This window comes from Zalophus californianus, chromosome 9, assembly GCF_009762305.2.
Source record: "Zalophus californianus isolate mZalCal1 chromosome 9, mZalCal1.pri.v2, whole genome shotgun sequence".
Lineage (NCBI taxonomy): Eukaryota > Metazoa > Chordata > Mammalia > Carnivora > Otariidae > Zalophus > Zalophus californianus.
This window is the reverse complement of record NC_045603.1, coordinates 83,992,520-84,018,238: the sequence shown is the minus strand read 5'-3', so window position 1 is coordinate 84,018,238 and position 25,719 is coordinate 83,992,520. Positions and strand designations below refer to the sequence as shown.

Sequence of the window (25,719 nt, the reverse complement as noted above, 5' to 3'; positions counted from 1 at the left end):
GGGCTCCCTGCTCAGCGTGAAGCCTGCTTCTCCCTCTCCCACTCCCCTTGCTTGTGTTCCCTCTCTCGCTGTGTCTCTCTGTCAAATAAATAAATAAAATCTTAAAAAAAATAAAAATAAGGAAACAGTATTAATAATTTTTTACCAACAGATTTGACAATTTAGAAGAAATGGACAAATTCCTTAAATACAAACTACCAAAGGTTACACAAGAAGAAAAAGATAACCTGAATAGCCCCATATCTATTAATAAAACCAATTTATGGGTTATAGACATTCCAACAAAGAAAACTCAAATTTGCCAGCTTTATGGCAAATTCTATCACACATTTATGAAATAAACAGCATCAATTATAGACAAACTCTTCAGGAAAACAGAAAAGGAGGGAACATTTGGTTTAACATTTGAAAATCAGTAAGTGTAATCACCATATCAACAAAGAATAAGATTAATATGATCTTCTCAGGAGGAGAATAAGCATTTGACAAAATTCAAAGAAGTTCTTGGGAAAACCCACAGATAACATCATACTTAATAGTGAAAGACTGAATGGCTACCTCGGAGATCTGGAAAAAGGTTAGGATGCCCATTCTTACCATTCTACGTCATACTTAATATTTAAACCAGTCTACATTATACTTGATATTTTAATAAGCTGATTATTAATAAGGCCATTTTGGTAAGGAGCAAGAAAAATAAATAATATTCATTCAGAGTCCCGATGCACAATCACGACAATGACTGTCTACATAAAAACCTCATATAATAACCAAAAAAAGCTACTAGAATCAATATACAACTGCAAGATACAAGATCAATGTAAAAAAATCAATTCTATTTGTATACACTAAAAATAAATAACTGCTGAAAAATTAAAATTAAGGCAGTGTGCGCCCTGAGGTCCCCCGGATCTGTCTCTTGCTTCAACAGTATTTAGACAGAACAGACCCAGTGCCTCCCCTTCTACCAGCCTCCCACCACCCTGCAACCTCTTTCCCCAGTGGCAACCTTCGGAGGCATCTCCTTGGCCACCCTCTGCCTCTGGGACCAGCCAACATCCTATTTTGAGCTTAGCTCCTTATTACTGATCAACCCATGAGCTCCCGGATTCCTCAGAATTATTCCACCCAGATGGAGACCACCGTCAACCGCCTGGTCAACATGCACCTGCAGGTCTCCAACACCTACCTCTCTCTGGGCTTCTATTTCCACTGTGGTGACGAGGTGGCAATGGAGAGGGTTAGCAAGAGCTGGCTGAGAAGCGCGAGGACACTGACCTTCTCTAGAAGATGCAAAACCAGCGCGGAAGCCGGCTCTCTTCTAGGACTTGTAGAAACTGTGCCAAGATGACAAGATGAGTGGGGCAAAGCCCTGAACTCCATGGAACCTGCCAGAGTCCTGGCGAAGAACCGGAAGCCAGCCCTCCCGCTCCGCGTGCCCGGCTTCCGTCTGCGCAGAGGCACATCTCAGAGACTTCCTGAAGAACCACTTTCTGGGTGAGGAGGTGAAACTCATCAAGAAGGTGGCGAGCACCTGAGTCATTTTTGCAGGCCGGCCAGCACCGAGGCCGGGCTGGGCGGGTATCTTTTCCTCTCGGAAAGCCTCCAGAGCCCAGCGGCCTCTGAGGGGCCCCTCGGGCATCCCCCTAATGCCAGGGCTTGTACGGGAGCCCCTCCCTGCAGCCACTAGGCAGCATTCTAAACCACCCTGGAGCCCTCTCCCAAGCTGTGGACCAAATGGAAACAATAAAGCTTTTTACAGCAGAAAAGAGAAAAGAAAATTAAAACAGTACCATTTATAATAGGACCAAAAAACATGGAGTACTTAGATATAACCCCCCTAACACACACACACACACAAGATTTGTGCAAGATTTGTGTATTGAAAACTACAAAATATTGATGAAAGAAAGTAAAACCTAAATGAAGAGAAATAACATGTTCATGGATTAAAAGACTCAATATTGTCAATTATCCCTAAACTGATCTATAGATTCAACATAAACCCAGTTTTAAAAAGGATTTTTTTTAACATAAAGCTATCCTAAAATTTACATGGAAAAAACAGAGGAACTAAAATTGTCAGAAATATTTTTTAAGAATGTGAACCAAGTTTTAAGACTCACATTCCTTGATCTCCAGACCTATAAAATTAGAAGAATCAAGATCGTGTAATATTAGAAAAAGGGTAGATACGTGGAACACATGACAGATCCAGAAAGAAACCCACACATCTATATGTGGTTTCAACCAATTAATCAATTTTCAACAAAGATACCAAGTCAGGCAAATGTAGAAAAGTTCATCTTTTCAACAAATTGTGCTCAGCAATTGGATATCCATGTGCAAAAAAGAGAGGAAAAGGGGGAGAAAACCCTTAACCCATACCTCACATCATATACAAAATGTAACTTGAAATGATCATGTACCTAAAAGTAAAGCCAAAAACTGAAATTTCTAGAAAACCTTTGCAATGTTGGGTCAGGCAAAAATTTCTTAGAACACAGAAAGCACAAACCACAAAAGAAAAAAAAAAGTCGACTTCATCAAAATTAAAAATTTCTGTTCCCCACAACACAATGTTTGAAGAATGCAAAATAAGCCACAGACTGAGAGAAAATGTCTGCAAAATGCGTATTAAAAAAACAACCAACCAACCTCTGATATCTAGAATTTATAGGAAACTCTCACAACTCCATTGACAGTTGGATTGAGCATTAGGAACGGAAACTTGGCAGGCTTCCTTGTCCTGGAGGAAATAGGACTACCTGCTAAAGAATCAAGCAAACCTTTGCAGGAATCTTGGCGTCATCGCTGCGGGAGACCAGCATCGACTGTTTTACTGTGCGGAACAACATTCCAACAGCGACATCATGTGGCAGTGAGAAGCAAACGCAACAGTGTTCCACAGACCTTCCTGAGGCTTCACGTTAAAGCTTGGGTGTGGGGAAGCTGCTCTTAAAAGTCCTGAGGACTGCATTGAGCCCCTAGAGTTCTTGGACAATTTTAGAAGTGGAGATGACCTCAAAGGTGAGAGATTCTGGATTTATCCTAATTAGTTGGGTGGGTATTCAAAAAATTAATTAGAAAAATAAAAGATATCTGTACTTAATATCCTGAGTTTGTGAAGCATTTCATATTACCATAAATAGCACTATATTGTAATTTTATACTTTATACATGGCCATAGTTTAAATTTATAAGAACTTTGTATTAGTTTTCTATTGCTTCCATAACAAACTATCGCTAACTTAGTGGCTTAAATAAGTTTATTATCTTACAGTTCCTTAGGTCAGAAATCTGATATGGGTCTTGCAAGGCTAAAATCAAGCCACTAGCAGGGTTCTGTTCCTTTCTGGAGGCTCTAAGGAAGACTCCATCTCCTTGCCGGTTTGAGTTGTTAAAATTCAGTTCCTTGCAGTTATAGAACTGAGAACCCCATTTTCTTGCTAGCTGTCAGCTGAGGGCCATTCCTGGAGTCTAGAGGCCACCCACATTTCTCAGCTTGTTGCTCCCTTCTAACCTTCTTCAAAGCCAGGAAGGGCAGCTTGAGTCCACCTCTCATAGAATCTCTCTCACCTACTCTTCTACCCTCCTCTTCCATTTTTGAGGTTTCCTATGATTAGAATCTAGGACCCTTGCAGATAACCATAGATAATTTCCCCATCTCCAGGCCTTTAACTTTGATCACATCTGCGAAGTCCCTTTTGTCCTGTAAGGTAATATATTCACAGGTTCTGAAAATTAGGCTGTGGACATTTTTGAGGGGGTGAGGTTATTCTGCCTACCATAGATATATTGGTGTGTGTTTTTTTTTTAAAGATCCTTTATTTTTAAGTAATCTTCACACCCAACGGGGGGCCCGAACCCACAACCCCAAGATCAAGACTCACGTGCTCCACCAACTGAAACAGCCAGGCACCCCTAGGTTTTTTAATATTTAAAAATCTAATCTTGAAAGTATCTTGACTTTCCTACTGGGGAAAAGGCAAATTTTTAGATAGCATTTACCCAATTATTCCTAATCTCTATTTCGGCCTGGTTCCTTATTCCCCTCCATTGATTCTATACTAGGGGTTTCAAAATGTTTCAATAAACCTCCTGAGGTAGTATGCAGAATTTCAAGTGTTTGCTTATTTTTCTGGGGAAAAGTTGCAGAGTTTAGGTCAGATTCTCAAAGTATTCTGTGAAAGGCCCCCCCTGGGGGGGGGGGGAGAGGGAAAACTACAAAACTGTTTGTAAATAATGTGTTACTTTCATATAACATGCATTTTCATGCCTTCACACTTTTATGCATTTTGTTCCATGAAATTGGGTGGTGTAGTGGAAAAGGTATAGGCTTTGAATCTCCCTCAGATTATCTGGCTCAAGCTAAGACTGACTAAATGTGATGGCATTTATCTAGTAAGAAATAAGGAAGGGTATCAAGTTTGGTGGGGAGCCACCGAGATGAGAGCAATTCAGGACATGTTTGATGAACCTTCAGGAACCTCCAAGATAACCAAAAAATCAAGGGGAGATAATTTTAATTAAGGGAATCTAAGAAAGAAAAGGTAGTCATATTGTCCATAATAAAATTAAATGTTTGGATATGATAAAAAGGTAGCATAAATTATGTTGATGGACAACAAAATAAGGGGAAATTTTGTCAAACACATGGCAAATTACCAACAAGGTAAACTCCAAAGAGAAATTCAATTTTCACAGAAAAGTGCCAACTCAATTTAAAAAATCGCTTTATTCATAATAGCCAAAAATGTTGTCTATATGTAGATGCACCCACTACACTAGGTGAAAGTTATCAAGCATAAGATTCCGGAGCACCTGGGTGGCTCAGTTGGTTAAGCATCTGCCTTCAGCTCAGGTCATGATCCCAGGGTCCTGGAATCGATCTCCAAGCAGGGAGTCTGTTTCTCCCTACCCACCCACCCCCATCCCCTTGTATTCTCTCTCTTACTATCTCTCTCAAATAAATAAAATCTTAAAAAAGAAAAAAAGCACAAGATCCCATTTACAAAAAAGGAGAAGTGGACTGACTGCCAAAGGGCAGAAGGGAAACCTGGGGTGATGGAAATGTGTTTTGTGTGTGTGTGTGCATGTGTGAGATGGAAATGTTCTCTTGTGTGATGGGGATGTTCTTTACCTTGGTTACACAACTGAACCTATTTGTCAGAGCCCCTTGAACTGTACATTTAGATTAATTTTACTGAATGTAAATTATCACTCCTTAGCAGATTAATAGAGATGTGATGGGAAAGAGGAGAAAGCCAGGCAAAAAGGTAAAAAATAAAGCCACTCTATTTAAAATTGTGTATGTAATCCCGTCTATACATTAATGAAAAATTGTATGTATGTATAAAAAAAGCTTGTCAGCAATCCAATACTTGTATCATTAGCATACAAAGGGCAGAGGAGTTGGAAGCCAGATTGCAATGGATTAGGGAAAAGAAGGAGATGGAAGTGGGACAGTGCAGTTAGCAAATCTAACATTGGCTAAGTTTTGTAGTTTACCCTTGGAGCAGCAATAACGAATGAAAGAGATACATATGAGGCCTGCTATAAATACTGTAACTGGCCTCAGTATTCCCAAAAGAGTAAGTCCCAGCCCATCTGTAAAAATTATCATTTTTGAGGAATCCACACGAAGGAAAGAGCAGCAGCTCTTGGGGTATAGGGCAACGTTAGCTTTTCCGCAAGAAGCCTAGCTTGGCATGGGCTGATTATGCTTCAGAGGTAGAGCACATGAGCAAATGGCCCATGTGAGCAGACAGAGAGCAAGCCTGAGTAGTTAAGGAAAGTCTAGCTCTTTTAGATATCAGCGCAGGCCTCTGTTGAGTATACAATTGTTCATACCAAAATGGAGCGAATGCTACTTTCATGTTCAAGAATTAGTAATAATGCATGGGGCGCCTGGGTGGCTCAGTTGGTTAAGTGACTTCTGACTTCTCCCTCTCCCTCTGCCCCTCCCCCTGCTCATGCTCTCTCTCGAACTCTCTCAAATAAATAAAATCTTTTAAAAAAATAAAAATAAATTATCATTTCCTTTGGGAAGCTACCTCCATCTCAAGCTATGCCTACCTTCTCACTTAATAGTGTGGGTTTCAGAGCCAGATTGCCTGTGCTTGAATCTTTTGGCAGATCAAACTCTACTCAGATTCCTCAACTATAAAATAGGGCTTAACTATGATATTTACCTCTAACTCATAGGGTTTCTGTAAAGATTAAAAGGGTTAATACAAAAATATATTTATTAGGGACACCTGGGTGCCTCAGTCGGTTAAGTGTCTGCCTTTGGCTCAGGTCATGATCTCAGGGTCCTGGGATCTAGCCCCACATCGGGCTCCCTGCTCAGTGGGGAGACTGCTTCTCCCTCTGCTGCTGTTCCCCCTGCTTGTGCTCGCTCTCTCTCTGACAAATAAAATCTTTAAAATTATATATAAATATATATATTATACTGCCTGGCATATAGTAAGCATTCAGTAAACATTAACATTAGCAATTGTTAGAGTGTATGTATATACATATACATATACACGTGATAAACATATATATATGCCACATATATATGAATAGTATGTATATGTATATATATTTAAAAATTTAGCTTTATTCATATATATATATACACACACACACATACACATATACATACACACAGCACATTTTACAAATTATTTACTAGTGTAGCCACTGAAAATAAGCTCTGTGATCATAGGAACTTAAATGTGTTTTGTTCACTGCCTCAAACTGTGCCCTGGGATCTAGTAGGCATTCAGTAGTTGTTGAATGTGAATACCTACTGACCAAAGACCATGAAGTGCCCCAAGGATTACAGTAGCTACACAATGGATGTTTGCTGACTGCAGGAATGAATGGAGGTGACCAGATGGAAAGTGATTTCAGACTACTGGCAGTACTATACTACACAAAGAGGCAAACAAGAGATTTAGCAATATTCCAGTTTATAAACTTTTTATTTAAAAAATAAAATTATAAACAAAATACAGAAAAATATTGACACCTGTGATAACAAGGAAATGACTCCTAATCTTTAGGGTAGTTTGTTATCCTGAAAGAGCAAAACCATAAGTTTTATAAAGAAATTTTATTGTGCAAAGGAGGAATGTACTTTGTAAGGTTCATTTACAATAGGTATTTGGCATTGACAGAAAAAGTATTTCTATGTATACATTCAACACTTTGCAGCGTATTTACATTCAAGTTACATTTCCAAATTCTATGCCAAATACAATCTAACTCACCATCAAAAATCCCTAAGATACAATTCTGTTTATTTGGTAGGAGTGCAGTATGATTCTATCAGAAATAATTTTTGTTCCTACTAGATCAATTATACCCTAACTACTTCAACAAAATTCACTGACCTTTTCCTTCCAGTTAAAGCCAAGCCTCTTTTAGACAAAGTAAACACTAATAAAATTTGGCCAGTTACAAAATTACATAGTTTTTTCCTCGCTCCTTACAGACATTATTAGAACTTTCAATGGAAGGACACTGGCTCTAATAAATTACTTTTTATTTTACAGTAGTTAGGATACAGTATGGATACAAGTTGCAGAATTTTAACTTCTTTTTAAAAGATGGCTGAAGCATTCTTCCTTTCGGTTGTTACCGAATAACAAATTCAGTTGTTCTCAAAATAAAACACATTAGGAAACCCACATAGTGTTCTCAAAACTTTTCTCCATTTTCTCACACATTCCTCAAATCAGATTTTATTCATTGACAATTTGTAAATTTCTTGCTTAGTTTCTCTCAATTACACTAGGATAGCTATTACAATTTCTTGATAATCTTACCATTGTTTCAAAGTATGATTTTATTTAAGTCAACATAAATTACCAGTAACTTCCATCTCTGCTACAGTTCTCTGAGAAATCTATCTGAATTTGGTGAGGAGTCAAGATTCCATGGGGACTGACTAGGACTAGCAAACAAAACATCAAGATTTGAGAATTCTCATGCCTCCAAGAGATTCCAGATAAATCAAATCTACTCCTAATGTACCAATTCTTTCTTAATTATCTCAAATTAAGTTCACTTTTAAAAGTCCAGTAAGATAATGAAAGATAAAACAATGGAGACAGATGAATTTCACTGAGTTGAGCTCTTTCTGATTTACTTCAGGTTGTAACTTCTCCTCCAGCACATGATGGGGGGCAGTTGGTAGTAGGCTGCTGAGCTGACACCACTTCTAATTCAGATTCACGAACAAAAACCACTGCATCACCACTTACATTTATAAGACACTGTGCCTATACAAACAACAGGAAATGTTCAATCACCAACCCAACAATCTGCTCACAATTTTCTGTTATTTTAGGGCCAGTTCTACATAGCTAAAAAAGCACAGGCTTTTAAGTCACTTGGAAAAGATAGACAACCCAATAGAAAAATGAACAAAGGGGAAAAAAAGAAGGCAACTCACAAGAAAGGAAACTCAAAAAAACCCCACTGACAGAATTAAGTTTTTTAAAGGAAACTTTAACAATTCTAAGTGAGCCATTATATGAACAATACTGATAAAAGAAATTTATTCTAAAATTAATCCTAAGCAACAATTCTTTGCCCCCACTAACAGAAGTATTTATTAAGAATAATAATTGGAACGTACTCTTCACCACTACGGCAATTAGAACTAGACAGATCATAGTCCAAACTAAAGGTTGTCCCTCACAGTAACTTAGGAGCTAAACTTCCAAAGGTATTTAAGAATACCCAGATGTGAAAACAGCATCTGATCTATGTATGACCATGGTTATTAATATATTTGTTAAAACATGTTTCAGGCATCTAGAATCAAAAAGTTCTGAAGAGCAATTCTCTTTGGTGGAGGTTGGGGGGAGGGTGGGAGATGGGAAAGCCATAGGGGAGGTAAATCCTCAGGTTCCCCCAAAAGAAGTTTTTGACTACATCTCACCTGGTTTTTATTTGGATTCTCCATGAAGACACACTGCTTCATTATGTAGGAGACAACGGCATTCCCTCCTAATGCAGCAACATGAGCTCTCACCATTGCAAACACTTCAGCAATAAAAGCATGGAGAAAACCACTGACTCCTCCTTCCTAGAAAATAATATGAAAGAAAATCAAACTGTAGACATGACTGTATATAAAATGCCAAAAAATATATATTAAAACATCTTAAATAATCTTAATATAATGGATGGATCATTTTAATTTCCCTCAAAACAGGGATTTGTTGCATGAATGAACAAACAAACCTTTACTGAACACATGTCTGTGATGGGGATTAATATCCTTACTTCACAGATAAAACTGAAGTCAGAGAATGTGTCATATGCCCATGACTATGACCACATAGGTAATAATAAATGGCAGAGCAAGAATTCAAACTGTTTCTCCAACTTCAACGTCTCCATCAAATCATTCCTATCACTCATAGAAATTGATGGTAAATATAAACAATAAAACTTCTCTGCTCTCCATATCTCCCATTCCGAAGCATGTTCCAGGGTACATCTGCCTTTTTATCAGTTTCTCAAACCTATCAAGCACTTTTCCTGCCTCAGGTGCATGCTGTACATACTGTTTCTGAAGGCTCCTCACCCAATTTTCCGCCAGGATAACTCTTACTCAATTCTTCAGGTCCCTGTTTATATGTAACTTTCTCAGAGAAATGTTCCCTAACTATCAGATCTAAATTAACTTCCCCTGTTGAATTCTCTGATAGCCTCTATTGTATTTCTTTATATTACTTACTATCACTAGTAATTATACATTAGTTACATGATAATTTGTTGAATGTTCACCATGCTCCATTTCACTAGACTGTAAATTCCATCAGGTCAGAGACTGCCATCTGTTTTGCTCATAACTATATGCTAACACCTAGTTCAATAGGTACACACACTAAGCATTCCATACCTATTTGTTAGGGAATGAATCCAGTAGTTTAGGGAATGTTTTCAGTATTCAAAAATAAAACAGAAACCAAAGTCTAGCTGAGAGCCTAAAATGCTTTAGAACCTAAGTTTTCCATGAATTCTACTGGAGGTTATTTACAGTCTAAGAAGAAATTTCCAACTTTAAACTGGAAGTTAAGGGCAAAATTTAATGCACTGTTAAAAACATTTGACCAGATCACACCTTACTAAAATGCCAGAGGATCCTATATATAGATCCTACATATAAAGGTAGCTCTTTGTAATTAAGGAATTGAGGTATTTCAGCCTAACTCCAACTCAGTCATAGCTCAGTACATTTTTTTTCTTTTACTTGTATCTGTTTTCCTCCTGCCTTTTAAATCTCGAAATTCTGATGGCAGAGTAATAAAGACTACAGAGGGGTAATTCTTAGAAGATTACATAATAGAAAGCAAATAACTTATCAAGCAATGAATAAATTTGGGATATTATGCCATCCAGTTAATATTACAAATCTCTGTTGAAGGGAAATCTACTATGAAGCAACATTTTGGGGGTATGGCTGCTTAAGCAGTAGAGAAGGCACTTAGGAAATAAAATTTTATGGACTACAATAATGCAATATCTATGTACTATTAAGAGCAACTGGAAAGTTAATTCACCAATCTATACCAGCTTCTCACACCCAACTTTGTCAAACTTAAATGGGCTTAAAAGTGTCACCTATTTTAATTCTATATTAGAAAGGGTTTTGAGACTATATTAAGTGTCTTTTCCATCTCAACACAATTAGAATATGATTTAAAACCTAATGTATCATAAAGGAAACATCCATCTAACCAATCTGTCAGAAGTCATTCCCTCATTTACACAAAAATACCTATGTCTACTCTGCCAGGCACTGTGCCAGGTACAGGATGGTGAGCATGATATTAAAAAATAGCATGAGGGCTGGTCTTGATCTCAGCTCAGATCCTGATCTCAGGGTCATGAGTTCAAACTCCATATGGAGCCTACTCAAAAAAATCGTATGAGGACTATTATTTCTAAGAAAGTGTAGAAACATTGACGGTGAGACAACGGGAAAAAAGCATAGTTAAGTCATCTTTATAATGCACACACTTTTAAAAAATACAAACTGCTGAAGAGTTTATTGGGTTTTGTAACTATTCAATAAAAAATTTCCCTATTCACAATATTAATTTGCTCTAGCCTTATTTCATAACGTAAGACACAATATAAATATAATTTTTTTCTTGAGTTTAAATTCCTGTGTAATTAAAGATATAATAGGCTGACTGTAATTCTTAAATTTGACCACATCAAAACATTATTACTACAGTTACCCAGTAGGAGGTAAGAATGTGAATAAATGGCATTCTCATGTACTTTTGGAGAAGTGGGAATAAAATGAGCAGCCTTCTTTTTCAGGGGGAGAAAATGATAAACTATCCCCATAGACATCTATCTATAATATAGTCCTTTACGATTTCTAAATGTAAGGCCTCAAAAACTGTTATTTAAATATATCTCAGACAAATAACTGAGGAAACTAAGCTGTTCTTTCAGGCTGTTTCAAATCTCTAATCAAACACAGATCAATTTACTTGTTTTATTTATCATAAGGATCTGGGATTTCTAATAATAAATGAAATTAAATCCAACATAACTCTTGTGATAATACTAGGTGCTATATGAAATTTAGTAAGTCTAATCTAGAATCAATCCATACAGGTTATTGAAAACAAAACAAAACAAAAAGGTGTGGGTATGCACACGCGTGTGTGATTACTTTGGCAAAAAATAACAATCTGGAATTTGTTTGGTTTTGTTACTAATGTCTTCAATCAGAAAATTCACAAAAACAATGTTATAAAATTACCTCACGAAGAGAAGTGGTTTCCCGAATAAAAAACATGTTAATTATCCCAAGATATTTAGTTATTTTTGCCCCAGGAATAAAAGAAAGAGGTGTCATCTTAACAACCCCAACTGTAGAATTTGCACAAGGTGGAGTTGAACGGTTCCGGAAATTTCCTTCACCCATAGGACTTGCTTTTTCAACTGTCACAGCTAAATTTGGAGAAAGAAGAAAAAAACATCAAGACCAGGTGTTGGTAACTCAATTATTCCCTAAGGTTTCCAAATAAGTGGTGACAACATTCAGCTGTCTGTGAGGCTAAGCCATGTCATGAAAGTAAAGAAATTATCATGCACTGCATGCAATTAAAAAGAGAGAGAAAGAATAACTTAAGAGGAAATGCTGGAATGGAATTCTTTTGGAAGAAAAATGGCATTCCTGCAAAAGAAAATGTTGATGCGGTGTAGCTACACACACAATGATCGTTATAAAGTGAAGAAAAAGAAAAAGCAATAGAGCATTAAAAATTATCTGCTGTAGGAACAAATTATTACAGAGAGTGTGAAAGTTGTTATATTTCCCAGTGCAGTTTTTTCCATCTTTTTCAGACGACTTCATCATTGTCAACTTGTAGATAAACCTTATGTTAACTAGTTGTAATAGGTTTCTTCTCCAAACCTTTTTGATCAAACTCGTAATTTTAAAAACTTAACAAATGACCTTGGCTGTCTAAAAGCTGATTGTTTATAAAGTAACATAAATAACAGCTACCACTTGACAAGTAACTACCATAAGCCAGACATATATATGTATATATATCTAATCCTTACAACAACCCAGCAACATAGGTATTATTATCCCCATTTTACACATGAGGAAACCGAGGCTCAGAGAAGTTAAATAACTTGTCCAAGGTCACACAGCTATTAAAATGACACTTCTAGGATCTCAAACCATATCTGGCTGGTTCCATATCCTGTGATCTTTCCTCTAAAACATTGTTTCCTCCTTTTTAATGTAAATTCTTTCACTCAAATACATTTACCTCAGAGTCTACCAAAACACATGGAGTATAAAGAACATGTAAGTTATGATGCTGATTCTAGCAATGAGATAAGAATTAACTACTTTCTATTCAGAAATACCTCATTCTTTTAGCCCTTTGGATATCACTCTTAGCCAGCTAACAGATGCCATCTACTACATAGTAGCTTGGGTCCTGGAAGAATGTCTCAATAAGAGAGTTCATAATTTCCTTCCATTGGAAGGATATAATATCTATTTATACACTTTTAAGAATACCTTCACAAAAAGTAAAATTTTAAAAACAATTGTACAGTTAAAATGAACAAATCTAAAGGCCCTTCAATAACTTTTGCTAAGTGACCATTACAGTCTGCAGCTTTCACACTCCAATACATGATTGATTGGCAATGTTATTACTGGATAGTAAGGTCTAGCCTTCACCACTGGGAAATCAGGGATATGCTTCTCAGATCATAATGTGGTAGAAACATCCGCCTACTTGTCTTAATTGATCCGCGCCTTATGGTCTGAGCTTTCAGTTTAATGAGCTCTATCCAGCTGCTGCATCTGTCTGCAAAGGAACTGTAATCAACTGACGTTGCTGAAAACACAGACAGAAAACAAAAGAAAAAACAAAGAAAAAATATGGATGACGTCTCTTACTCGTCATAACACTCCTTCTGACGTAATTTAACTGTAACTTAGAAAAAGAATGGTCCTTTTCAAGTCAGATATGAGAGATAGTAAAGAGTCAAGCTTTAGACACTGATTTGTCCAAAACCAAGTTCTCAATTAGCTGGCTGAGTGTTTTTGGTGATATCCTAGTGGTGTGGTCGCTTAGGGAAAATGGAAACAAGGTCTAACAGAAATATCAGTGAAAGGACCATACACTGCTTTAACTAACTTTATTTCCCATTCTTTTTACTTTACAATGTTTTAACTGTCTATATTTTATAACTTTAATTTACAATTCAAACTTTGTGAATAATTCCCTTCCCTATTTTTACCTTAAAATCAAAAAAATAATGAGAATCAAATGCTGAAGAATACATTAAAAAAATTACTAGTTGACTTATCTTTTATTAAAACACATTCTTTCTACCATCAGTAACAGGAAAGCCAAAGGGTCACTTTGGTCAATATTCTGTTTTCACATCTGATTTTGGCAACAAAGCTTCTGATGACATTGAGCGGGGAGGCAGGTGGGAGTCTAACAAGTTCTCCTTTTTTAAAAAAGATAGCTTTTACTATTACTGAGCTAAAAAATGTTAAAGAGCTAAGATTTTATTTTTAGAAACAGGGAAACTATTAAAATGCTAAAAATGTAAATATTAGTTTAATTAATATTTTAAAAGACACATTCTAACTGTAATAAAGCCATGTTTTGGTGTCTATTCCACTGTCCAGTGCATTTCTCCAATGTCTGTATGTTTATGCACCACCACACTAGAATTTCACACCTTTGGTGACTATTTGCTTAATTAGACAAACTCACCTCTCTGTGCAGCTGGTATACCTGAGTTAGAACTTGCACTCTCCAGGTGTTCTAATAAGACAATATGAACAACATTAGCTTGAATGCTAAGTACAAGCCAGTATCTCTTCTTTGCTGTTTGTTAATACCTCTATAAGCCAAATGAATACGAGAATATCTTTATGGCTTCATTATAAAAAGCAAACCAAATAGAAGTATTTAGGTTTTAAATGCAGTTTCTATTGATTTATGAAAACTAGCTCATTTAATAAATATCATGCCAAGGAAGACTACTTGTTACTGTAACACAAGAAGAGTTTCAGAAACATTATAGACATGAGAAAATGTAAACATAGTAACAAATGTTAGTAGGATGAAAGCAGGGTGAGAAAACTGACCAGAGAAAAGCATCAATGTATTAGGAAGAAAATCTGAAATGAAACACGGAAGGAAAATGTTTGTGTGGGGGCGCGGAGGGGGGGGGGGGAGAGCCAGTAAGATTAAAAATTACAGACCAGGCAATGACCTATGTTTCACAGATAAACACAAACTGCTTGCTTACTAGCCATAACCCTCCCCTTTGCCAACCCCCCTTCATTCAGGGACTTCACTATCAACAGCTCCCTCTGGTGGTATCAAGACGTCATAGAACTAAAAAGTGCTCCCCACAGATAGAACTAGATCCCAAACTGGAATCACTCCCTTTCCAGTAAACTTGTAAAAGAAGCATCCAGAATTTTTCTTAGTGTTTTGTATTTTTATTATAGTTATTTAAAGTATTATACAAATTTAAACAGCACTAATAAAAAAAAAACTTCTTAATCTATTTTTTAAAGTTCAGACTCTACCTACATTAGCATATTTGAATTTTTGTTTCAAAGAATTTTGTAACTGAAATAGTGTTGCCAAGTTAGAAATAACTAAAAAAAAAATTGAAAATAATTTGTCACCCAGTTTTTTTTTAATTTATAAATTAAATACATATTTTTATCTCTGCTTAATGTGTTAATCTTTTGGTAATATTCTTAAATTAATAAAAGTTATACCTTTTAAAAATAAGATTTGTACAGGTTTCTGCTGATTGGGTGCAATGGGAGTATCTCTCATACTCCCCCCCTTCCCATTTTTATAAAGCAAGTGACCACTAGCTAATACTGGAAAGTGTATAGTGACTGTCATTCCTCTTATAATACTGGGCTGTTGAGTAAATGGGATCACTAGGCAGGATCCACAAAACGCCTGTGAGGGTACCATGCTATGGATGTGCCCTGACCATCATGCCCTCAGACTGAAGATCTAGGCAAGAAAACATCCTCCCTGATTCAGGATCCTGAGCTTTGGAAGCCCGGAAGGAGATGGAACCGACAGGAAGGAGACCAGAACAGAACTGACATTCAGAAGCTTACCACATCTCTAAAAGACAGCTAGTTCAGCACTGAAAAAGGCTGTAGTGCAGAAGCTGGGACAGCAAATATTTACCCAAGCTTACAAATGCCGGGACAGTCCCAGGGCTCTCCTATGTCCTATGCAGTACAGACTTGGGAGAGTACAGACTTACAGAAAATATAGTGGGCATTAGGAATTCTGTGCAAGTTTTTAAAAATGAGGGAACAGGGGGCAAAAGCTAAAAAATAATGTGAAAATGACTAAAATGAAACTATCTTCTACATCTCAGTATTATCTGGGTAATATGAAATTCCCCAGGGGCAACTGTGTATAACTTAATGACAAATGTCCACAACAAGAGCTTAAATATATAGAAAGTATCTGCTCTCATCTCTAAATATCAAGTAAAAAAAAAAGTACACAATGATCTGTAAAATACTTGTTTTTTTAAAAAATAAACAATATCTTTGCAAAGACTGACAATAAAGCTGGTTGAGGGTAGTTGCCTCTTGAAAAGGGAAATGGAGAAGGGAGTTTGATTTTGGACTGTATGATTTTTTGGTAAGATTTGAATTTTTCACCATGCACATTTATTACTTTTCCCAAAAAATTTTACAAAGGGTGGAGAAGTGGGTCTTTTCCCTGCCTCCACATATGAATGTATTTGAATTAATATCTGGGAAAAAAAAGTTTTTAAATTGCAGATAATTTTTTTAAGTTTTTATTTTAATTCCAGTTAGTTAACATACAGTGTTATATTAGTTTCAATTATACAATATAGTAATTCAACAGTTCCATACATCACCCAGTGCCCCTCACTACAAGTGCACTCCTTAATCCCCATCATCTGTTTAACCCATCCCCACTCCCCTCCCCACGGGTAACCATCAGATTGTTCTCTATAATTAAGTCTGTTTCTCTCTCGCTCTCTTTCTTCCCTTTGTAAATTGCAGATATGCTTAAGGGAAAGGTTAAAATAGATGATTTTTTTTTATCTCACTTAAGGAGAGCAAGTTCATCCAACATGTTTGCTAGGATCTTAATTTTTCTCTCAGAGAAAAGGCCCAAGATGAGATGGTCCTGGGAACAGCTGAACATTGGCACCTCACACATTTGAATACCTCAGGTATCTAATGACCTCAGATTCTCAGTCACTCTGCTCTTCCAATTACAGTTTGGCTTCCAAGGTAATAGGTTTCTCACAACAGAAGGTATGGCAGGTATTAGCTGTCTGGCTCATTGATACACTAGTAATTATGGTGAAAAAGAAATAAACCCATATGTAATCTCTAAAAAAAAAAGACAACATATTTCATATTCAGGATTAGAAATCTTATTAAAATCTTTTGGGCTTTGTTGAGGAGCTAATGCCCATTGTCAGCCTTATCTATGTAGAAGAGTTTGAGACAAACACTTCTTATGTTAGGTTCCTCCCATTTTGCTGCAGAAAGTCTCAATCAAGCCACACAGCAGCCCACGTCTCTTAAAATTTCCTTTCCCACTAGATACAAGAAAATGATTATTCTGCTCCACTAAAAAGTCACCAGTAGGTGATAACCCTGTTATCCATAAATGAACAACCCTACGAAGTCAGCAAGGCAAAAAGAACATAAGATTTTATTATTCTCTTAGTATACTCTATACTCTTAACAGTATTTAACAAGTCCTGTCAGTGGGGAAGGGGACTAACCTAGGTTAAAAGCAGTTGAGTAGAAATGAGCATATTGATGACCAACAGAAAACGATGTGGCAAGGATTCTTCCTCCCTCAATTATACATGCTCCAGTGCTTCTGAAATTTGAGACTTCTCCATTCTTCTAAATGGTCATAACGAATGACAAAGGTATCAGCTGGCTATGATAAAGCTCTACGCTGATCACTAACTCTTCTGACAAGTTGTTCGCTTTATATCGTTAGAATTTACAGATCATCTTTGTTCTGAATAATTTAAAAATATCTGAGATAATCTTATCTGGTCATCTTAAGAAAATTACTAAAACTAAAAAAAGTTCCTGAAACTTCTGAAGATTCTCTGGCAGATTAAAATATATGTAATCTGGGGCGCCTGGCTGGCTCAGTGCCTAGAGCATTTAACTCTTAATCTTGCGGTTGTGAGTTCAAGCCCCATGATGCACATGGAGCCTACTTAAAAGAAAACATATGCAATCTGAAGTCTTTAAAAATGTATACTTTATTTAGTTATTTAAACATTCTTGGGGGCGGGGGGTAGGGGATGCGCTTAGATGGCTGCTTGCCTTCCATTTGGGTTGTGATCTCAGGGGTCCTGGGATCCAGCCCCGAGCCGAGCCGGCTCCCTGCTCAGCGGGGAGTCTGCTTCTCTCTCCCCCTGCCCCCTGCTCATGCTCTCTCTCGCTCTATCTCAAATAAATATCTTTTTAAAAATGAATTTTTTTTTAAAAAATAAACAGGGGTGCCTCAGTGGGTTAAACAACTGCCTTCAGCTCAGTTCATGATCCTGGGGTCCTGGGATGGAGCCCCATGTCTGGCTCCCCGCTCAGTGGGGAGTCTGCTTCTCTCTCTCAAATAAATAAAATCTTTAAAAAAATTAAAAAAACATTCTTGGGCTTTGTATTTTAAACTTTTTAAAAAGACTTTATTTTAGAGAGGGAGAGTGTGTGCATGGGGGGAGGGGGAAAGAATCTCAGACTCCTCACTGAGTGCAAAGCCCAACATGGGGCTCGATCCCAGGACCCTGAGATTATGACCTGAACCGAAACCAAGAGTTAGACACTTAACTGACTGAGCCACCCAGGTCCCTAAACATTCTCAGTTTTAAGTTATTATGATCAAAATTTGGTTTTATGTCTCTGTCGGCATTTCCATCAATCTATAATGCACTGATTAGCTATGTCCTATAACTATAAAATCTGGCTTAATGACGGACTTAAACAAATTATGTGTATAAACCTAGTCCATAATGGTATTCAAATATTGGTGGATTGATGATGAAATTGCCGTATTATAGCTAAAAATTATTAAAGCATAGAGAAAAATATAAATAGCTTCAATCTGCATAGCCCACTAAGGGGAAAAACTCAACTACCATCACAATACATACATTAGATAACAAACACAATTAGCTTCTCAATTTGGGTCATTAAAGCTTCCAGCTAAAGGTGTACAACAGCCTAAACCACTTTTCTTCAATCCCCATCTTCTATTTTCCTGCCTCTGTTTCCAGGCATCCAGTTCTCCCCTCCCTTCCAACCTTCAGATTTTCTCTTCCAAATAATACCTATTTTCATTAGTAACCCAATTCAATTTTCTTTGTTGTTTACTCCCTCTTCCTCAGACTCTGGATTTCACTGAACTCAAGCTGCCTTGAAGAAGCGAAGATTCCTTATCTCTACTTCTCCATCAATTTTCTCTTTCCTTCCTTTCTTCCCATGTCTGGGATAAGTTTCTTATACATTTTCCACTCCTTACTTTCTATTCTCCCTTCAATCTCCTTCCCCTCAGCATCTCTCTCCTTTCAGGACATCTTACTAATTGTTGGGGACATCAATAACATGGAGAACTTCAGCACTTTTTATTTTTGCTACCATTTGGTCATAATGATAAAATACATTTTATGTTTTGCTTTTTTTTTTTTTAAGATTTTATTTATTTACTTGACAGAGAGAGACACAGCAAGAAAGGGAACACAAGCAGGGGGAGTGGGAGAGGGAGAAGCAGGCTTCCCACTAAGCAGGGAGCCCAATGCGGGGCTCAATCCCAGGACCCCAGGATTATGACCTGAGCCGAAGGCAGATGCTTAACAACTGAGGCACCCAGGAGCCCCAATAAAATACATTTTAAAAAGAGAGAAAAAATAGACATGCAATGAATTGTTAATACATAAAGATATTTTTAGTTTGTGCAAAGAATTGTGTAATAGTTGTTAAGAATTTAGAACCATTCATTGGCAGGATAAAATAAAAGCTAATTCTTGTAGTTTTTATAGGTTTATATTTCTAATCACTAGCTTAAAAAATGTAAGGCAAGCCATTAAATTTAAAAAATTAAACTACCTTTTAGAATCAAATTTGGCTTAACAAAAAAATAACCCTTATAGCCTCAATAAAGATAAAAAAACTTCAAATGTGATACCTAATTATGGAGTACAATGTATTGAGGGTTTTATTTTTATAGTGAAATCCAGATTTTGACCTATGCCTGTCACATTAATCGGCAGCTGCTTAATGAAAAGAGTACTCCTGCCAGCCTATTATGCCATTGAACGTGAGGCTATCACTCCAGCATAAAGCAAAATGAAAGCAGGAACAAAGTTGGTATAAAAGACCTTTCTTCTATACAGTTTCACCCAACAGTATATAAAAACTAAATTGACTTCATTAAATATTTTTAAAGGCTTAAACTCTCAGAATTTTAATGAAAACTATTATCCTATTATAGATTGAACTTATAAAGTACTTGATATATTTATAGTGGCACATGATTCACACACATTTACCTAAGATCTTAAGCCCCCCAGTATGGTATCTAAGATACTAAGATTTAGGTCTTCAGACATGTATCAAAAATAATATGCTAACCTTCTATAAAAACTACATGCATATGAAATTTCTGAGATCAACTACAGTCTGTAAACAAATCTTATTTTTTTTTACTTTTCACCCAGATTACTGTCACTCAGATTCTCCATTTTTACTGTATTTGCTCTCTCCCTTGATAACATTTTATTTTTAAAGTCTCTTAAAACCATTTCAGAGTAAAGTAGTAAATATTCAGAAAACTAAAGTACAGACATTAATGATGAGGAAAAAACATCATGGGAGTGGTATAAAAAGTTTGTTATACCATCCTTTTTCTCATAATACAGCCTCATATAAGTAATTTACATTGATGCCAATCATCTATTTTCCTTAGTATTCATCAAGAATTTTGATGACCTTCACATGATAATTTCCTGGAAGAAATTACTCAGGCTCAGCACCCTTTAATATTTCAAATCAGAAAAATCAAATACTTAGAGCAAGGTAACCAAACCAACATCAAACTATTTTGTTACCTTGAGAAACGAAACTAAATATAACAAAAGATGAAAGGAAAAAATTGAACATGGATGGACAATTCAGGCCCAGGCTTACTCTACACAGTGAATTAGGATACATGTAATTGAAGCATCTTTTCTTCACATAATATTCACTCACTTTCAGTAACATAAAAAGATAACTATCAGAAAGGTTTATCTACAAGTTAAAAGATGGAAGTATTAATATATACTGTGCATAGCTCTTGAAACTACTCTGTCAACATAAAAGAAATAAAAATTTTATTGAATCACATTTGTAATAAGAACATGAAAAATAAATTAGGATTCAAAGTTTTCAGAATTTAAAAAAAAGGAAAAAGCTCCATCAGCTTAGCGAATTGACCTAACAAAACCATAAAAACTATACATTTATTTACTTATCAATATTAGCAGTTAACTTTTAAGCCTCTTGTGGTTGCATATAAGAAAGTAGAGAAATTTTTTGAGCATTTATTCCTAGCACCCTTACCTTCCTCTCTTGCTTGTTACTTCTAAATTGCTAAGCTTAACTTTTGCCACATATTTCTATTCTCTATTTAAAACCTTTTATGTTACAATGCTCAATTACTACATTCATATATTACACTCTATTACATTTTTCAGACCTTTTCAAAACCCCTCTATCCTCAAATCTTCCAAAATACTTTGTGATAACTTTTCTAAGTATATTTAGGATAGCCCATGTCCTCCTGAAAAGCCTTGAGAAAGCAAAGACAGTAAATAAGCATGCAATGTAAACTACAATTTACACAACAATTTATAAAAAGGTACAGGTAAACTATTTAGTGTTTACTGATGATTTTAAAATGTAACATTCAAGGAAAAGCATATAAGTTTTACAGTTAATACTTAGTAAAAAAGTTTTATATATATTAGTATTAGATGTAATGCTACTGAACACTATGAAAATGACGATGATGGCAGCACAATCTGATTCAGTGGTTTTCAAACTTTTTGAAATTCTGTCTTACAACAAAATCACATACAGAAAATCAATAAATAAAAGCACACTGAATTGAAGCTGCTCCAGTTCAAGGGTGGGAAGGGGGTCCAGAGACTCCTCCACTCTCCCCTCAGCCCCTCCCACCCTGCCTGTTAGAAGGCCGTGAGGTACCTCTGAAGAAACTCCATGGTTTGGAGAAGCAGAGGTTAAAAATTATTGGTTTAACAGATTTGAAACTATTTGTAAATTTTTAATGTAACACTAGCTTTTGATTTTGATTAAATGGTTTTTGATTTGTTTTTCATAATAGAAACATGTTAATTATTGAAAAACCATAAACCACAGAAACCCAAGGAATCAGAATTTTAAAGGGTAGAGAGAATCTTAATCTTTTCACATTTTACAGATGAGGAATTGAGGCTTAACTGGCTTATTAGAGGTTAACTGGCCCAAGTTCTCACACTATCGGTAGCAGAACTGAGAAGAGAATCGAGGTCTGCTACTTTATTACTCCACTTCATGGCCCCTCTCCACACTACAAAATAAATTGCAATATTTTAAGTACTGTTCAGATAGGGCTTATTCTACTCAAATTCTTCTTTTGTTGTTCTTCAGTTCAGAGTGTCATTTGTACAAAATAGAGTAATGACCCACAAGCACGAATGCTAATTACCTTTGAAAACATTTTGAAAGCTAATGCAGAAACTGCAAGGTATCAATGTAGATATGACAAATTTACAGAATTTAAATCCAATCTTCTACAGAAATCAGTAATGATTAACAAGGTAAAACTGAGCTAATAGGGACCCGATCTGCATAAATATATATACACCTATATATTAGCAATTGATCAAATCTTTTTGTTGTTGCTGATTAGATTTTTGGTTTTGGTTCCCCCCTCCACATCGCACCCCTTCCATTGCAGGGTAAGGATAAACGAAACAACACCTAAAAGTGATTTGGAATTAACCTTATGTTAAATACCAGTTTCTGTATAAAGTAGGTATTTTTTTAAAAAATTCTGTCTAGCCAGTTCTAAGGAAGATTCTTCACAGTTCTTTTTGTTCTGGAAGCTGTATTTAATTTATGAATCGGAACTCAAATTATCTTTGGATTTGATTTTTTCCTGTCTGTTCTTTCAAGGAGTTCAATTATGCTAAAATTCTCTATTAGGTTCTAAATTAGAATTTTAACTTAGATAAAAAAAGAAAGAAGACCACAGTTACCATGTTAGAAAGTTCAGAATCTGAAAGTAGCTTATCTTTTCATCTTCAAAATATGAGACAAGATCTGTTTATCTACATACATAAACAGGCCTTGCACTAATTTAGTAAAGACTCTACTGACATAGATGCAATTGTGAATGTAAAACTATTCTGTATCATAACTAATGCTATGAAATAAGGTATAGTAATTCTGAAAATTCGTATAATAAAAATTGCCCTGAAATCAGAAGAGAAATAGAAAATACTACCTCCCATTAGTACAGATCTAGGTAGATTTAATTTATTAGGTTAAGAGACTATCATTTTGCATTTGAAAATAGGGCAGAATCTTTTGAAGTACATAACAATGTTCCTCAATAATAACCAAGACACTCAAAAGACAGCTCATCCCTTTCTCACTTGTACTACCCCAACCCAAACCTCTCTCCACATTTCTTCTGAAGAAAATCAGTATTTTGTTGTTTATAAAAATCTAAAAATTTTTGTAAAATTTCTATTGTGGCTGGAAAAAACCTTACCAGATATAAATATCAATATATCACGTGTGAATAGTTACTTTGGGAAATCCAGATCTCTGAAAATAAAATTTTAATACATTTGAAGTATAAGAATGGAACATCACATGATGCTCCTTAAACTTTAATAATTTATGATGAGATTACTGGAGAAATTAAAATAAGAGGAATATTACTCTCTCCCCTGTATGAACATGAAGAAATAGACAATGAGGGAATGAAGAATAAATCATCTCAGGATTAAGTAAAACTGCCTACGATGAAGAAGTTAAAGGAACTAGAAACTAGGATTTGTGTTTGCATTTCCCTCACTTAACCAACCTTTAGCTGGTGGAAAAGGATGAGAAGGAAGTGAATCTGAACAGAGCTCCAGTGGAAACTGCAGAAGTTCTTCATTATCTGTAGAGGCTTGAGAGGCAAGAAAAACACTGCTTATTTAGTAATGACCTAGTATTAATTTTTTTAAATTAAGAATCTGGGATAAAATATTTTTCCCCCAATCCAATTTATTCTGGTTATTTTCTTCTTGGTTTCTCCCAGGGAGACCCACCCTTCACCTGCACAATGATGAGAGATGCTATCTTTCCCGCTAGGACTGTTGTGAGTCTTCGAAAAAATACTAAGTATAAATCTCTTAGCACAATGCCTTCCAAATAATAAGAACTCAATAACAACTATTATTATCCTATTCTTTGTACCATACTGGTTCTATGATACTTAAACCAGCTATTTTCTATCTTCTTTGATAAATATCTGAACGCAATTGTTTAATACATCTCTATTTGACATTAATTTAATGCTTCACATGTAGAATGTAATCAACTATAAAAATTTTAGACTAATCGTGAATATTTTATTTAGCTGCTAAGTACTTAAATTTTAGAAAGCATGCTATTTCCCTCTCCTTTTTTCAGAACACATAGCAATTTTTAACAATTTGAGTTTCTTTGGAATATATTAAAAATGGTACTTCCTAGATTTTTACTGGATAAAGGACAACTCTGAGGACCTTTCCTAAGAAAAATATGTGGTGCTTACTACATCAGTAGGTTCTCAGATGCCTTGAAGACCTCCCCAGAGATCCTAGGACAGAAACCTCTAAATTACCACAGAATATGCTATAACCTAAGTCTAAAAAATAGCAGCATTCTCCATGTAAATAAACACCTGTCAACCAGGTATTCACGTGTGAAAAATACCAAGTCAACCACAAAGTTAGCTTGATAAACAGAAAAAGTGACAGTATCTCTTCTTCAAGAAACAAGTCATTTATTTAATCTACCTTTTTCACTTAACTATAACTGTAGACAAACATTAACTATGCTCCCATCCATCACAGGTTTACCTCTTTGCAATGACTTTTCAACATGTGTTTTTGTGGTCTGTAAAGCCTGATTTTTGTCAAAAGTTATTGCAACTGCTGTGACTGTAACCTAGAATTACAGAAACAATATGGTTAGCAAAATAATCACTTACAAAATAAGTTTCTCAAAAATCTTCAGTACAATGGAACAATTTATATTAACTGGCTAATCTGCTTTTGCTGGTTAAGATTCTCAACCAGAATTACAGATAACCTCAGATATTTAGACTACAACTGAGTCTGACACATATACCTAACCCTAGATATTCCAGAAAGAGCTCAAGTACCTTCTCTAAAATATGGAGACCAAAGAAATCCCACATAAGAACACATCCTATTGTATATATGCTAGAAATGTGATTCTACCTTTGGATAATTTGGAGTTCAGAAAAATAAAACATATGTGGTCTGATTCATTCTAGTGTGTTTGTTTAAAAATATTTTGAAGTAAAATCCTTTATTTTTATTCAATTATGGCAGATTTATAATATTAAAACATCAGATAAACGTTAGAAATCTTCTTTAATAATAAACTGAATCTTAATTACCTGTATTAATTCATCTTCAGGCAGAGATACTGTAAAATTTACATGACAAAGGCAGCAGGGGATCATAGACCGCAGTTTAAAATACAGACTCTAAATAACAGAAAATATTAGTAATATCACTTCTTTTCATTAAAAAAAATTTTTTTTTAAAGATTTTATTTATTTATTTGACAGAGAGAGACACAGCAAGAGAGGGAACACAAATAGGGGGAGTGGGAGAGGGAAAAGCAGGCTTCCCGCCGAGCAGGAAGCCGGATGCGGGGCTCGATCCCAGGACCCTGGGACCGTGACCTGAGCCAAAGGCAGACGCTTAACGACTGAGCCACCCAGGCACCCCTAAAAATTTTTCAAAACTGATTTTTCACTGAACATTATATCATGGCAAAAGAAAGTTTAAGGGATTAAAACGAAG

At 35.8% G+C, this 25,719-nt stretch overlaps 1 protein-coding gene across 12 annotated transcripts in view; it reads right to left on the bottom strand.

Moving 5' to 3' along the window:
* Positions 1–6,953: 6,953 nt before the first annotated feature.
* The window catches only part of C2CD5 (C2 calcium dependent domain containing 5), a 96,214-nt gene continuing 77,448 nt past the window's right edge, over positions 6,954–25,719 (bottom strand). For 3 of the 12 annotated variants that reach the window (XM_027592079.2, XM_027592082.2, XM_027592081.2), the window contains 8 exons: positions 25,308–25,397; positions 24,742–24,829; positions 23,718–23,804; positions 14,292–14,342; positions 13,296–13,397; positions 11,792–11,982; positions 8,942–9,088; positions 7,675–8,276 (listed from right to left, as the gene is read on the bottom strand). In XM_027592079.2, the coding sequence (XP_027447880.2) occupies positions 8,145–8,276; positions 8,942–9,088; positions 11,792–11,982; positions 13,296–13,397; positions 14,292–14,342; positions 23,718–23,804; positions 24,742–24,829; positions 25,308–25,397 (888 nt within the window). In that variant the 3' untranslated portion in view covers positions 7,675–8,144. Of the gene's footprint in view, positions 8,277–8,941; positions 9,089–11,791; positions 11,983–13,295; positions 13,398–14,291; positions 14,343–23,717; positions 23,805–24,741; positions 24,830–25,307; positions 25,398–25,719 lie in introns of all 12 variants that reach the window. The other 9 variants (XM_035729100.1, XM_035729101.1, XM_027592083.2 and 6 more) reach the window with 6 other exon arrangements.